At 37.3% G+C, this 13,663-nt stretch overlaps 1 protein-coding gene across 1 annotated transcript in view; it reads left to right on the forward strand.

Annotated features, from left to right (window-relative positions):
• The first annotated feature begins 8,541 nt into the window (after positions 1 to 8,541).
• LIPI (lipase I) overlaps positions 8,542 to 13,663 on the forward strand; it is a 60,514-nt gene continuing 55,392 nt past the window's right edge. The window contains exons 1-2 of the mRNA XM_088837304.1: positions 8,542 to 8,921; positions 11,234 to 11,342. Coding sequence (XP_088693430.1) covers positions 8,610 to 8,921; positions 11,234 to 11,342 — 421 coding nt within the window. The 5' untranslated portion in view covers positions 8,542 to 8,609. The remainder of the gene's footprint in view (positions 8,922 to 11,233; positions 11,343 to 13,663) is intronic.

Here is a 13,663-nt window from a genome sequence, read left to right on the forward strand (position 1 = left end):
GCTGTGATTCATGGCGTCTCAAAGAGTCGGACAGGACTGAGCAACTTAACTGAACTGAATATTTCACACATGTTGTCTGCCAGAGAATGAAGCCAAATCGAAGCAAGCAGAGCTGAAAGAATGAGGAGAAAAGATGGGCCGTAGTTCTTTTTTTACTCTAGAGCTAGTTTAGCACCATTGCAATAAAGTCTGACCCATCTAGAGTCTCTACTGAATGTCTTTGATGTTCATTAAGTTTTCTCTACTCTGGCTGGTCAGAACTGCTGTGCCTCTTAGCAGGCTGTGTCCTTTGAAGTTGTTGAGCTTACAGCTCTTTGTGGAGTTTCACCCTGTGCAGGCACATGTTTGTCTTCAGCAATGGATTTGAAGGGACTACTCTCAGAATTTGGAGCTCTGCCTCTGCATAGCCCCCTCCTTTGCGGTACACTTTGATACAAATTCTAGTAGATTCAACTTCTTCAAACTCCAGTCTTTGTCCCCAACTTGGCAAAACCGCCATGTTTTGTTGGGTTCAACCCTCCTGCACTGAAGTCTGGAAACTGCCTCCATGTAGAAAGGCATTAGCTATAGGGTTCAAATAATTTGTTTACCTTTTTAAAGATACCTTAGCAGTGTGCTTTTTATTGTCCAATGTGTAAACTTCGTTTTCATATATTTTGTTAAGTGTTCTAGCTGCTTAGAGAGGTAAAGTAAGTGTGGAATCAGATATCCATAATATAATGATGGGAATTCGATTCTGTAAGATGTTTGTTTTTGTTTTATTGTTGTGTGTGTGTGTGTGGTCACATAGTCATGTCCGACTCATTGTAACACCATGGTAGGTCACTCATTGTGACCCTATTGGGCTTCATTGACCCCAGTGTAGACCTCCAGGCTCCTCTGTCCATGGGATTTCCCAGGCAAGAATACTGGAATGGGTTGCCATTTCCTTCTCCAGGGAATCTTCCCAACCTAGGGATCAAACCCAGGTCTCCTACATTGGAGACAGATTCTTTACTGTCTGAGATACCATGGACGCCTTTTCTATTTTGGTAAGACATATATTAAAAATTACCATTTTAAGTGTATATTTCAGTGTTATTAAGTGCATTCACACTGTTGTGCCACCATCACCATCACCCATCTCTAGAACATTTTCATCTTCCTAAACTGAAAATCTGCACCCCATGAATGCCACATTTACGACTTTTCCCTCGGCCCTTGGCTACCATTGTTCTACTTTATGCCTTGATAAATTTCACTCCTTAGGTACTTCATTTTAATGAATCATATAGCATTTATATTAATATTTTGGTGACTATCTTATTTCATGTAATATAACATATTTAAAGTTCTTCCATGTTGTTTCATGTATAAGATTTTCCTTCCTTTTAAAGGCTGTGTAAGGAACATTCCACTGGACATACACACCGGGTTTTGTTTATCCATTCACCTTTACTGGATACTTGGGTTGCTCCCACCTTTCGGCTATTGTGAATAATGCTGCAGTGAACACAGCATCTGCACCGTTCAGCAGTGCGCACAAGTTCCAATTTCTCTACATTCTTGTCAACAATTGTTTCCTGTTTTTCTTCTTTTTTTTCTATAGTAGCCATCCAAATGGGTTTGAAGTGTCATTTCTTCCTTTGTTTTTAGTTGACTGTTTTGTTCTGACACATTTTGATCTCCTTGTCTTTTTTTGTTGTATATTCTATATATATCACGGGGATTATGTATAACATCTGAAGTTATGACAGTCTACCTTAAATTGATACTAATTTAGCTCCAATAATGGCACTAAAGACTTCAGTAAAAACTTTTACTTAAGATACTCGTTTAAGCTCCCCTTCACTCACTTTATGTTATTGATGACACAGTTATATCTTTATATATTGCATTCCCATTGACATAGATTTGTAATTATTTGTGTGCATTTGTCTTTTAAATTCTATGGAAAAAAGTGGAGTTACAAATCAAAATTTCAATATTATTTCTTATATTTGTTCATAATTTGCATTTACCAGAAAATTTTACATTTTATATGATTCTAAGTTATTGTATAACACTCTTTCATTTCAACTTGAAGGGCTCTCATTTGCACTTCATATAGAGCAGTTATAGTGTTAATGAATTCCCTCAGCTCTTGTTTGTCTCATTCACACAAAAAATGTGTTAGTTGCTCAGTTGTGTCTGACTCTTTGCAACCCCATGGGCAGTAGCCCACAAGGCTCCTCTGTCCATGGAATTCTCCAGGCAAAAATATTGGGGATCTTATTTTGGGAAGGGGATCTTTCCAACCCAGGGGTCAAACCCCCGGGTCTTCTGCATTGCTGGCAGATGCTTTAATGTCTGAGCCATCAGGGATGTGTGTCTGGGGATATCTTAATATCTCACTTTTGAAGAACAGTTTTGCCTGATATGGAATTCTAGGTTGAAAATTTTCCTCTTTAACCACTCTACATATATTATCTACTGCCTTCTGGTTTGCAAAGTTTCTGCTGAGAAATCCACTGATAATTTTATTGAAAATCCCTGTAAGTATTACCTTACTGACAAAGGTCTGTCTAGTCAAAGCTGTGGTTTTTTCCAGTAGTCATGTATGGATGTCAAGAGTTGGACCATAAAGAAAGCTGAGCACCAAAGTATTGATGCTTCTGAAATGTGGTGTTGGAGAAGACTCTTGAGAGTCGCTTGGACAGCAAAGATATCTAACCATTCCATTCTAAAGGAAATCAGTCCTTAATATCCACTGGAAGGACTGATGCTGAAGCTAAAACTCCAATACTTTGGCCACCTGATGTGAAGAACTGACTCATTGGAAAAGACCCTGATGCTGGGAAAGATTGAAGGCAGGAGAAGGGAATGACAGAGGATGAGATGGTTGGATGGCATCACTGACTCGATGGACATGAATTTAAGCAGGCTCCAGGAATTGGTGATGGCCAGGGAAGCCTGGTGTACTGCGGTCCATGGGGTCGCAAAGAGTCGGACACGACTGAGCAACTGAACTGAACTGTTAAGTATTTGATTTCTAGAACTTTTTAAAATTTTTTCCTATAATCTACCAGAGTTGAGTCAGTTTGGTATTCTTGAAGAGCTTTTCAGTACACTAGTTTGACCTTTTTGTATCATTTGAAAAGTTTTGTTTTTCTTTATCTGCTATTAATATTATTAATGAAATTGACTATGTGTGCGTACATGTTGAGTTGCTTCAGTTGTGTCTGACTCTTTATAACCTTATGGATGGTAGCTCGCCAGGATTCTCTGTCCATGGGATTCTCCAGGAAAGAATAGTGGAATGGGTTGACATGCCCTCCTCCCTGGGATCTTACCAACCCAGGGATCAAACCAGCCTGTCTTATATCTCCTGCATTGGCAAACAGGTTCTTTACCATTAGCGTCACCTGGGAAGCCCAAAATTGACTATTAGTTCAGTTCAGTTCAGTCGCTCAGTCCTGTCCGACTCTTTGCGACCCCATGAATCACAGCACGCCAGGCCTCCCTGTCCATCACCAACTCCCGGAATTCACTCAAACTCATGTCCATCGAGTCGCTGATGCCATCCAGCCATCTCATTCTCTGTTGTCCCCTTCTTCTCCTGCTCCCAATCCCTCCCAGCATCAGAATCTTTTCCAGTGAGTCAACTCTTCGCAAGAGGTGGCCAAAGTATTGGAGTTTCAGCTTTAGCATCAGTCCCTCTAATGAACACCCAGGATAGATCTCCTTTAGAATGGACTGGTTGGATCTCCTTGCAGTACAAGGGACTCTCAAGAGTCTTCTCCAACACCACAGTTCAGAGGCATCAATTCTTCGGCGATGAGCTTTCTTCACAGTCCAACTCTCACATCCATACATGACCATTGGAAAAACAATTGCCTTGACTAGACGGACCTTGGTTGGCAAAGTAACGTCTCTGCTTTTTAATATACTATCTAGGTTGATCATAACTTTCCTTCCAAGGAGTAAGCGTCTTTTAACTTCCTGGCTGCAATCAGCATCTGCAGTGATTTTGGAGCCCAAAAAACTAAAGTCTGACACTGTTTCCACTGTTTCCCCATCGATTTGCCATGATCTTCGTTTTCTGAATGTTGAGCTTCAAGCCAACCTTTTCACTCTCCTCTTTCACTTTCATCAAGAGGCTTTTTAGTTCCTCTTCACTCTCTGCCATAAGGGTGGTGTCATCCGCATATCTGAGGTTATTGATATTTCTCCCGGAAATCTTGATTCCAGCTTGTGCTTCTTCCAGCCCAGTGTTCCTCATTATGTACTCTGCATAGAAGTTAAATAAACAGGGTGACAATATACAACCTTGACGTACTCCTTTTCCTATTTGGAACCAGTCTGTTGTTCCATGTCCAGTTCTAACTGTTGCTTCCTGACCTGCATACAGGTTTCTCAAGAGGCAGGTCAGGTGGTCTGGTATTCCCATCTCTTTCAGAATTTTCCACAGTTTATTTTGATCCACACAGTCAAAGGCTTTGGCATAGACAATGAAGCAGAAATAGATGTTTTTCTGGAACTCTCTTGCTTTCTCCATGATCCAGCGGATGTTGGCAATTTGATCTCTGGTGCCTCTGCCTTTTCTAAAACCTGCTTGAACGTCTGGAATTTCACAGTTCACATATTTCTGAAGCCTGGCTTGGAGAATTTTGAGCATGACTTTACTAGCGTGTGAGATGAGTGCAATTGTGTGGTAGTTTGAACATTCTTTGGCATTGCCTTTCTTTGGGATTGGAATGAAGACTGACCTTTTCCAGGCCTGTGGCCACTGCTGAGTTTTCCAAATTTTCTGGCATATTGAGTGCAGCACTTTCACAGCATCATCTTTCAAGATTTGAAATAGCTCAACTGGGATTCCATCACCTCCACTAGCTTTGTTCGTAGTGATGCTTTCTATGGCCCACTTGACTTCACATTCCAAGATCTGTGGCTCCAAGTGAGTGATCATGCCATCGTGATTATCTTGGTCCTGAAGATATTTTTTGTACAGTTCTTCTGTGTATTCTTGCCACCTCTTCTTAATATCTTCTGCTTCTGTTAGGTCCATACTATTTCTGTCCTTTATCGAGCCCATCTTTGCATGAAATGTTCCCTTGATATCTCGAATTTTCTTGAAGAGATCTCTTGTTTTTCCTATTCTGTTGTTTTCCTCTATTTCTTTGCATTGATCACTGAGGAAGACTTTCTTACCTCTCCTTGCTATTCTTTGGAACTCTGCATTCAGATGCTTATATCTTTCCTTTTCTCCTTTGCTTTTCGCTTCTCTTTTTTTCACAGCTATTTTTCAGACAGCCATTTTGCTTTTTTGCATTTCTTTTCCGTGGGGATGCTCTTGGTGCCTGTCTCCTGTACAATGTCACGAACCTCCGTCCAGAGTTCATCAGGCACTCTTTCTATCAGATCTAGTCCCGTAATTCTATTTCTCACTTCCACTGTATAATCATAAGGGATTTGATTTAGGTCATATCTGAATGGTCTGGTGGTTTTCCCTACTTTCTTCATTTAAGTCTGAATTTGGCAATAAGGAGTTCATGATCTGAGCCACAGTCAGCTCCTGGTCTTGTTTTTGCTAACTCTATAGAGCTTCTCCCTCTGTGGCTGCAAAGAATATAATCAATCTGATTTCGGTGTTGACCATTTGGTGATGTCCATGTGTAGAGTCTTCTCTTGTGTTATTGGAAGAGGGTGTTTCCCATGACCAGTGTGTTCTCTTGCCATAACTCTATTAGCCTTTGTCCTGCTTCATTCCATGCTCCAAGGCCAAATTTGCCTGTTACTCCAGGTGTTTCTTGACTTCCTACTTTTGCATTCCAGTCCCCTAGAATGAAAAGGACATCTTTTTGGGGTGTTAGTTCTAAAAGGTCTTGTAGGTCTTCATAGAACTGTTCAACTTCGACTTCTTCAGCATTACTGGTTGGAGCATAGACTTGGATTACTGTAATATTGAATGGTTTGCCTTGGAAACGAACAGAGATCATTCTGTCGTTTTTGAGATGGCATCCAAGTACTGCATTTCGGACTCTTTTGTTGACCATGATGGGTACTCCATTTCTTCTGAGGGATTCCTGCCCACAGTAGTAGATATAATGGTCATCCTAGTTAAATTCACCCATTCCAGTCCATTTTAGTTCACTGATTCCTAGAATGTCGACGTTCACTCTTGTCATCTCCTGTTTGACTACTTCCAATATGCCTTGATTCATGGACCTAACATTCCAGGTTCCTATGCAATATTGCTCTTCACAGCATTGGACCTTGCTTCTATCACCAGTCACATCCACAACTGGGTATTGGTTTCGCTTTGGCTCCATCCCTTCATTCTTTCTGGAGTTATTTCTCCACTGATCTCCAGTAGCGTACTGGGCACCTACCGACCTGGGGAATTCCTCATTCAGTATACTATCATTTTGCCTTTTGATACTGTTCATGGGGTTCTCAAGGCAAATATACTGAAGTGGTTTGCCATTCCCTTCTCCAGTGGACCACATCTATCAGACTTCTCCACCATGACCCATCCGTCTTTCTGTGGCCCCACACGCCATGGCTTATTTTCATGGAGTTATACAGGGCTGTGATCCATATGATCAGATCAACTAGTTTTCTGTGATTATGATTTCAGTGTGTCTGCCCTCTGATTTTAACCTTAAGCTATTGTTTTTGCCTCAATAAATTTTCTCTTAATACCCTCCTGTTTTTGAGATGTGTTTTTTCCTTGCTTTCTAATGAGAATTCTAAAGAGTTTCCTGCAATTATTTCTGCATCTGGTAATAGACAATAGACTTTTCTGCTGCTTGTTTTAGGTGATTTCTTTCCCTTATTTCATCACAGGGATTTTGTTTTCATTACTCATTCCAGGGCCAGGTAAAATCTACCTTGGCTTTAGTGGACCAGCAGTTTGGATATATCAATTGCATTTGGACTTCTCAGAGTTCCAGCTGGTGGGAAGGTGGATAAGAACAATTGTCTACCCTATTTTTACTCTGTTAAGCATTGATATTGCCTTGAGGTTTAATTTATTCCTCCTCTCCACTTCCTCATTCCTTTGTACTTAGAACAAATGAAGTATGAAAGTTTTTCACTTGTCCAGGTGTCTCTCAGCTGTTAATCTGGGAATTCTATTTCACTTCCTTCCTTCTTTGTCTTCTTCTGAATAATTATGATAATATCACATATATAATTTCCCAACTAGAATGATTGCAACTAGTGCATATTATTATGTATTTTCCAAATATATTTGTGTATAAATAGATGTATAGTTTTAAATGTGTATTTATATATGTTAAAATAGATAAATTTATCAAATATAAATATATGTAATGACTTGAGCACATTATTTCTGGGCATTTAAATTACCTCTATTTCTCCAATAATCAAATAATGTATATTCATTTTTTATGTGTTTTCAGACAATTTTCTTGGTGTAAATTCTCAGAAGTGTAATTACTGCATAAACTTTACTAACACTTTTGTGAATTTTTGGTATGTATTGACAATTTTTTTCCAAACTCTTCTTACCAAGTTAAATTTCCTGAAGTAGTACAAGCATATGCTCTCATTAAAAATATTTTGAGATTGTATCCTCATTTTCAAAAAATTACAATTCTTAAAGATTATGGAAAGAAAAAACAGCCATGTTTCACTGCCTAGTAATGACCATTGCTTTGGTTTGTCTTAGATATTTCATTTTCTGCTCTGCTTTCATCTAGGATGGATGGCTGGATAGGTAGACATGTAGGTATATAGATGAGAGATAGATAGATAGGATGCTCACATTGATGAAATTACATATGATGATAACTAAGCTGTTTTAAATTTTTGTGTGATTATGCATAACCCTATAATTAATATATTTAACACAGTGCTCATTTCATTAATGTAACTCTAGAAAGAAAATCAGGAAGACTAAATATTTTTAATATTTTATATCTGTGGTATACATATATACACATATACAATTTCAAAATGATGTATCAACTTTTGCTGTCAGCATCCATATATATGAATCTTTGTTACATTTACCCTTATAAGTATTACATATTAAAAGGATTTTTTCATTGTGTTTAATTTGATAGGAAGAAATTGATATATTTTTGTTTTTATTTGATCAGGTAAAATATATTTAGTCAGGTAAAATATATTTTTCCTAATGCTTATTATCTATATCTTGATATTCTTCTGCAAAACTGTTAAAGTTCATATTCAACTTGTGGACTTTTATTGGTGTGTATAACACTGTCCTTATTAACAATATTAATGATTTCAATCACATCATTGCTATTTTATACTGATAAAACTATTCTTAATTTTTAGCTAGCCACATTCATTTCTATATTTCATTGTAAATTTTGAGTACATCTAGTACATCTAGTCTGCTTAAGTAATCAATGAATTACTTTCAACGTTGCAGTTGCTCAGTATATTATGTTAAACTGCTAACAAAATGAAACCCTCCACACCCTCCAAGTTCAATTATTTTCTTTGCAGCAGTGACAGAAATAGAATCAAATAAATACTATCCCAATACTCAGCTTGACTGACTTTTTTTTTTAATTTCAGAGAATAAGGCACCATGCCTTGAATTCTCTCAGCTAAGTTTAAAGGATTCCTTCAGAGATCTGTTTAATCCCAAAATGGAGATATCTTTGATGTTGTATACAAGGAATAACCCGACCTGTGCTAAACCACTGTTTGAGAAGAATGACTCACTTAACGTTAATTTCAACACAAGCAAGAAAGCAGTCTGGCTGATTCATGGATACAGACCACTGGGCTCCACTCCTTCGTGGCTTCAGAACTTTGTGAGGATTTTGTTGAACCAAGATGATATGAATATAATTGTAGTAGACTGGAACCGAGGAGCTACAACTTTTCTTTACGTTAGGGCAGTTAAAAATACCAGGAAAGTTGCTGTCAGTTTGAGTAGGTACATTCAGAATCTTTTGGTAAGTCTGGAATTTTATGGCTTATATATGTTATACAATAAATGGTGGCTTTATAATACTACAAAATGGTAAGAATTTGTTAATCAAGAATTACTGCACAAGTGTGAATTATTGTGTTGATGTGCTTCACATATACAGCCATTTTTCTTTTGTGTTAATGGATAATTCTATACCTAAACATGACCTATCTTAATTTTTAATGTTATCTTAAAGACTCAATTATTGTATTTTATCTTAAAATATTTTAAGATTTTTGTTTTTTTAACTCTGCTTATGCTGACTTCAGGGTTAGTTAGTGATTTTATGTGGAGAGAGGAAATAAACTATTTAATCATTAGACTTTTTAGTTGTAATTTCTAAGATATGTCTAAAATGACAAAGTGTACGTTGGTCAAAGTGAAAAACAACTTGAAAAGTAGCATACTTTGCCACCTTGGAGGCAGATCTCAGTTCCTTTTAGGCTTATCCAGTTTAAATGAAGTCCAGTTAAATAAATTCAGGCCAGTTCTAGGTTCATCTGTGTTTCAAATGATCTTTAAGTCAATGTATATGGAGATCTAGAGATCTATGTCTGTTCTAGAGAGAGGTCGTAGTAATGGTGCTTGAGAGAAAGAAAGGTGATAAAAGACTTGGGGTCATTCTTGAGCTTGAAATCCACCTTCAAGTTGTGTTATGCTGGACTTCCAAGCCTCTGCTGAAATTCAGCAAGCATCATAGGTCAAAAAAACAGTTGTACGTAGTTGTTAGAAGTCAGACTGGAAGGATTCAAAGACCACCAAATCCACACTGTCAGTGTGAGTCTGAGCAATAGCTTAACCATTCTGCCTCATTTCTGTCTATTCATTTGGGATGACAAAACTTTATAACAATATTTTATTTAAGTGTTATGGGAAGTTAATTCTTAGCCAGTGCTTGTTATGTAATAACCATTGAATGAAAGCAGCTATCATTATTATTTTTACATCCACAAATTTGGACAAAACCAAACCATCCCTCTGGAGAAACAGAAGGCTATTGATTCACTTGTTCTTACTGATAGCCTGAAAATTGCATAATTAATTTTTCCTTTTTGCAGTGGTCTTTTCTATAATTAATACATATGTATGTCAAAGTGTGGAACTTGTGAATATTAAATACAGAAGTTTAGGAAAAGTCTAATGTTAGATAAATTTCTAACAGTGTTTTTGCTTGCAATGGCTGCATATTAATAAGGAAGGATGAAAAATTCAGTAGCACTAAAATTGAAAGTGATACTCCCTGGAGATTGCAGGTACTGGTCTGAGAAATTTTGAAGAAAATTATCACCCCATGCCTGGGAAATCAGAATCTAGTTTCTCATTAAAATAAATGTTCCGTATCTTTCTATCAGCCATCAGATGTGTCTGGGTAGACTGGACCATGACCTGCTTCCTGAGAGTGTAAGAGAATATAATAAGAGAAATTCTCCCTTGTTTAAGCTCCTAATGTCCCCATACCCCTCTCCTGGGCTGTGAGTCTAGGAGGTGATCAAAACTTGGGCTTGAAAAATCAGACTCCATTGTTCTCCAGCTTGTAATCAGAGGAAGTCACTTAAAATCCCTGCATCTCATTTTATCATCTCTAAAGTTAAGGGTGGATATTCACATTGTTTAGTCTTCCTCAAGTTTTTGACACAATTTGCAGATAAAACAAGGAGGCAGGTTAGTTTATATTTTTAAGTTAGACCTGGACTTGAAGTCTATCGTTTTCCTTTATAGTAATAAGTATATATGACTTTGGGCAACCCACTATAAAACAATATTTATTAAGCATTTAATAGGTGCCTGGGAAAGTTTTAGGCAATAGACAAAAATAAGTAGCTCATAGGACTTTGTGAATATTAAATATGAGATTTATAAAGCACTCAAGTTTGAGTGAACTCCGGGAGTTTGTGATGGACAGGGATGCCTGGCGTGCTGTGATTCATGGGGTCGCAAAGAGTCAGACACGACTGAGCGACTGAAATGAACTGAACTGAACTGAACTGATCAAGGTCACTAGCACAAAGTATCCAAATATGTTTTATTTTTATTATTACAAAATATGTAAATATATTATTTTACATATGCTTTTCTAGATAAAAATTTAGTGGTATTAATATGTAAAGAAAAATAATATATTTTATGAAAAAAGTTGAACGAAGATATAGTTGTTTGAAATTATAAAATTGCCTTCCCTGTCTCCCAGAAGTGGACTAAACCAGAAAAAATAATGATTTTTAGAACACTGATGCAATGAGGCATAATTTGTGACTTTCTGAAATGAAAATTGTAACACTGCATTTTGAATTGCAGAAGCATGGAGCATCTCTTGATAATTTTCATTTCATAGGTGTGAGCTTAGGGGCTCATATTAGTGGATTTGTTGGAAAGATATTTCATGGTCAAGTTGGAAGAATAACAGGTAAAATATTTTAAAATTATATTTATTTATTTTAAATATTTTTTATAAAATTAATGTTTTAGTATACTTTTAAGTTTCAGAAATTGTTACTTTATTTAACAAGGGCAATATTAAGCAATGGAAACAATGCACAAAAAAAATGTCATCATTTTTCCATATTAAATTCAAAGGCTGGTCTTTGTTTTAGTTAGACTCTTAAGTCTTATTTATTTCTTAACCAAACTTAAGTTACCCATATATAAATGGAAGGAAAATTATTTTTGCATGTGAATTAATTGTGCATGTGAATTTTAAGGAGACCTTATTGTAACAATCCTGAGAAAGTTTTATCCATTAGAACTTTTACACATGCAAAACTTTTTTCATGTATTAACCAGTAATATAACCTGTTATCATATATTTAAATTTTAGAAACTTTGGTATAAGTTAATTCTTTTGAAATTTTTAATTGAACACCTGAAGAGAGAATCAGGAGTTGTTATTTATACCTGGGAGATACTGGCCCCCAATTCTCATTGTATTTCCTTAACAAAGTTACTGCATTCACAAAGCTTAGTAACTAAATAATGCTGACATGAATTTTCAGGCCTCCCTTTAGGAATGTCAGTGATTTTAAAACTAGAAGGATAGTATCCTTTCCCAGTTAATTTAGCTTTCTAGAATTATTGAGATCTATTCCAAGAAGAATTATAATAATTTCAAATGTTAATACTAGAGTCTTAAGCAAAGGGGGAGGGGAGAAGTGAATAAATTTTTGATATATATTTAGAGTCTTTAAAGGCCTTAAGTATACCTTACTTGCATTGATCTATCTTAATTTTATCTTCCTTATAAAGGATGTGAAAATTGAGGTTAACTGAATAAATTCAGGAGGGTCAAGAATTTAGTAACATCTAAGCCAGGATTTATACAAAGATCTCTGGCATCCAAAGCCTATTCTCTTTCAACCACCATACAACTCAGTTTGAACTGTTGGTCAGCCTAGTTTATTTTAAGATGTGTTTATTCACATATTAGTTAGAATGGCTCCATATGCCAAGCAATCATTAGGGTTTAAAAGCTAGCAAATGTGTTGGATCTACATCAGGGCAATTTACAGGAAGAGAGAAATTTCTGCTTCATTCAGTCATGTGGGATCTAACAACCATTGGATCATAGAAAAACATCTACTTCTGCTTCACTGAATATGCAAAAACCTTTGTCTGGATGGATCACAACAAACTGAAAAATTCTGAAAGAGATGGGAATACCAGACCACCTTACCTGCCTTTTGTGAAACCTGTATGCAAGTCAAGAAGTGGTAGTTAAAACAAGACATGGAACAACAGTTCAGTTCAGTCGCTCAGTAGTGTCCGACTCTCCGTGACCCCATGAATCACAGCAGGCCAGGCCTTCCTGTCCATCACCAACTCCCGGAGTTCACTCAAACTCATGTCCACAGAGTCGGTGATGCCATCCAGCCATCTCATTCTCTGTCGTCCCCTTCTCCTCCCACCCCCAACCTTTCCCAGCATCAGAGTCTTTTCCAGTGAGTCAACTCGTCGCATGAGGTGGCCAAAGTATTGGAGTTTCAGCTTTTCCTTCCAATGAACACCCAGGATTGATCTCCTTTAGAATGGACTGGTTGGATCTCCTTGCAGTCCAAGGGACTCTCAAGAGTCTTCTCCAACACCACAGTTCAAAAGCATCAATTCTTTGGCGATCAGCTTTCTTCACAGTCCAAGTCTCACATCCATACATGACCACTGGAAAAACCATAGCCTTGACTAGATGGACCTTTGTTGGCAAAGTAATGTCTCTGCTTTTTAATATACTATCAAGGTTGGTCATAATTTTCCTTCCAAGGAGTAATTGGCTGCAATCAGCATCTTCAGTGATTTTGGAGCCCCAAAAAATAAAGTCTGACACTGTTTCCACTGTTTTTCTATTTCCCATGGGACCAGATGCCATGATCTTTGTTTTCTGAATGTTGAGCTTCAAGCCAACCTTTTCACTCTCCTCTTTCACTTTCATCAAGAGGCTTTTGAGTTCCTCTTCACTCTCTGCCATAAGGGTGGTGTCATCTGCATATCTGAGGTTATTGATATTTCTCCCAGCAATCTTGATTCCAGCTTGTGCTTCTTCCAGCCCAGCGTTCCTCATGATGTAATCTGCATATAAGCTAAATAAGCAAGGTGACAATATACAGCCTTGACGTACTCCTTTTCCTATTTGGAACCAGTCTGTTGTTCCATATACAGTTCTGACTGTTGCTTCCTGACCTGCTTACAGGTTTCTCAAGAGGAAGGTCAGGTGGTCTGGTATTCCCATCTCTTTCAGAA

The sequence above is a fragment of the Moschus berezovskii genome, chromosome 1 (assembly GCF_049115385.1).
Source record: "Moschus berezovskii isolate FMDL1 chromosome 1, NW_MosBer_1.0, whole genome shotgun sequence".
Classification (NCBI taxonomy): Eukaryota; Metazoa; Chordata; class Mammalia; order Artiodactyla; family Moschidae; genus Moschus; species Moschus berezovskii.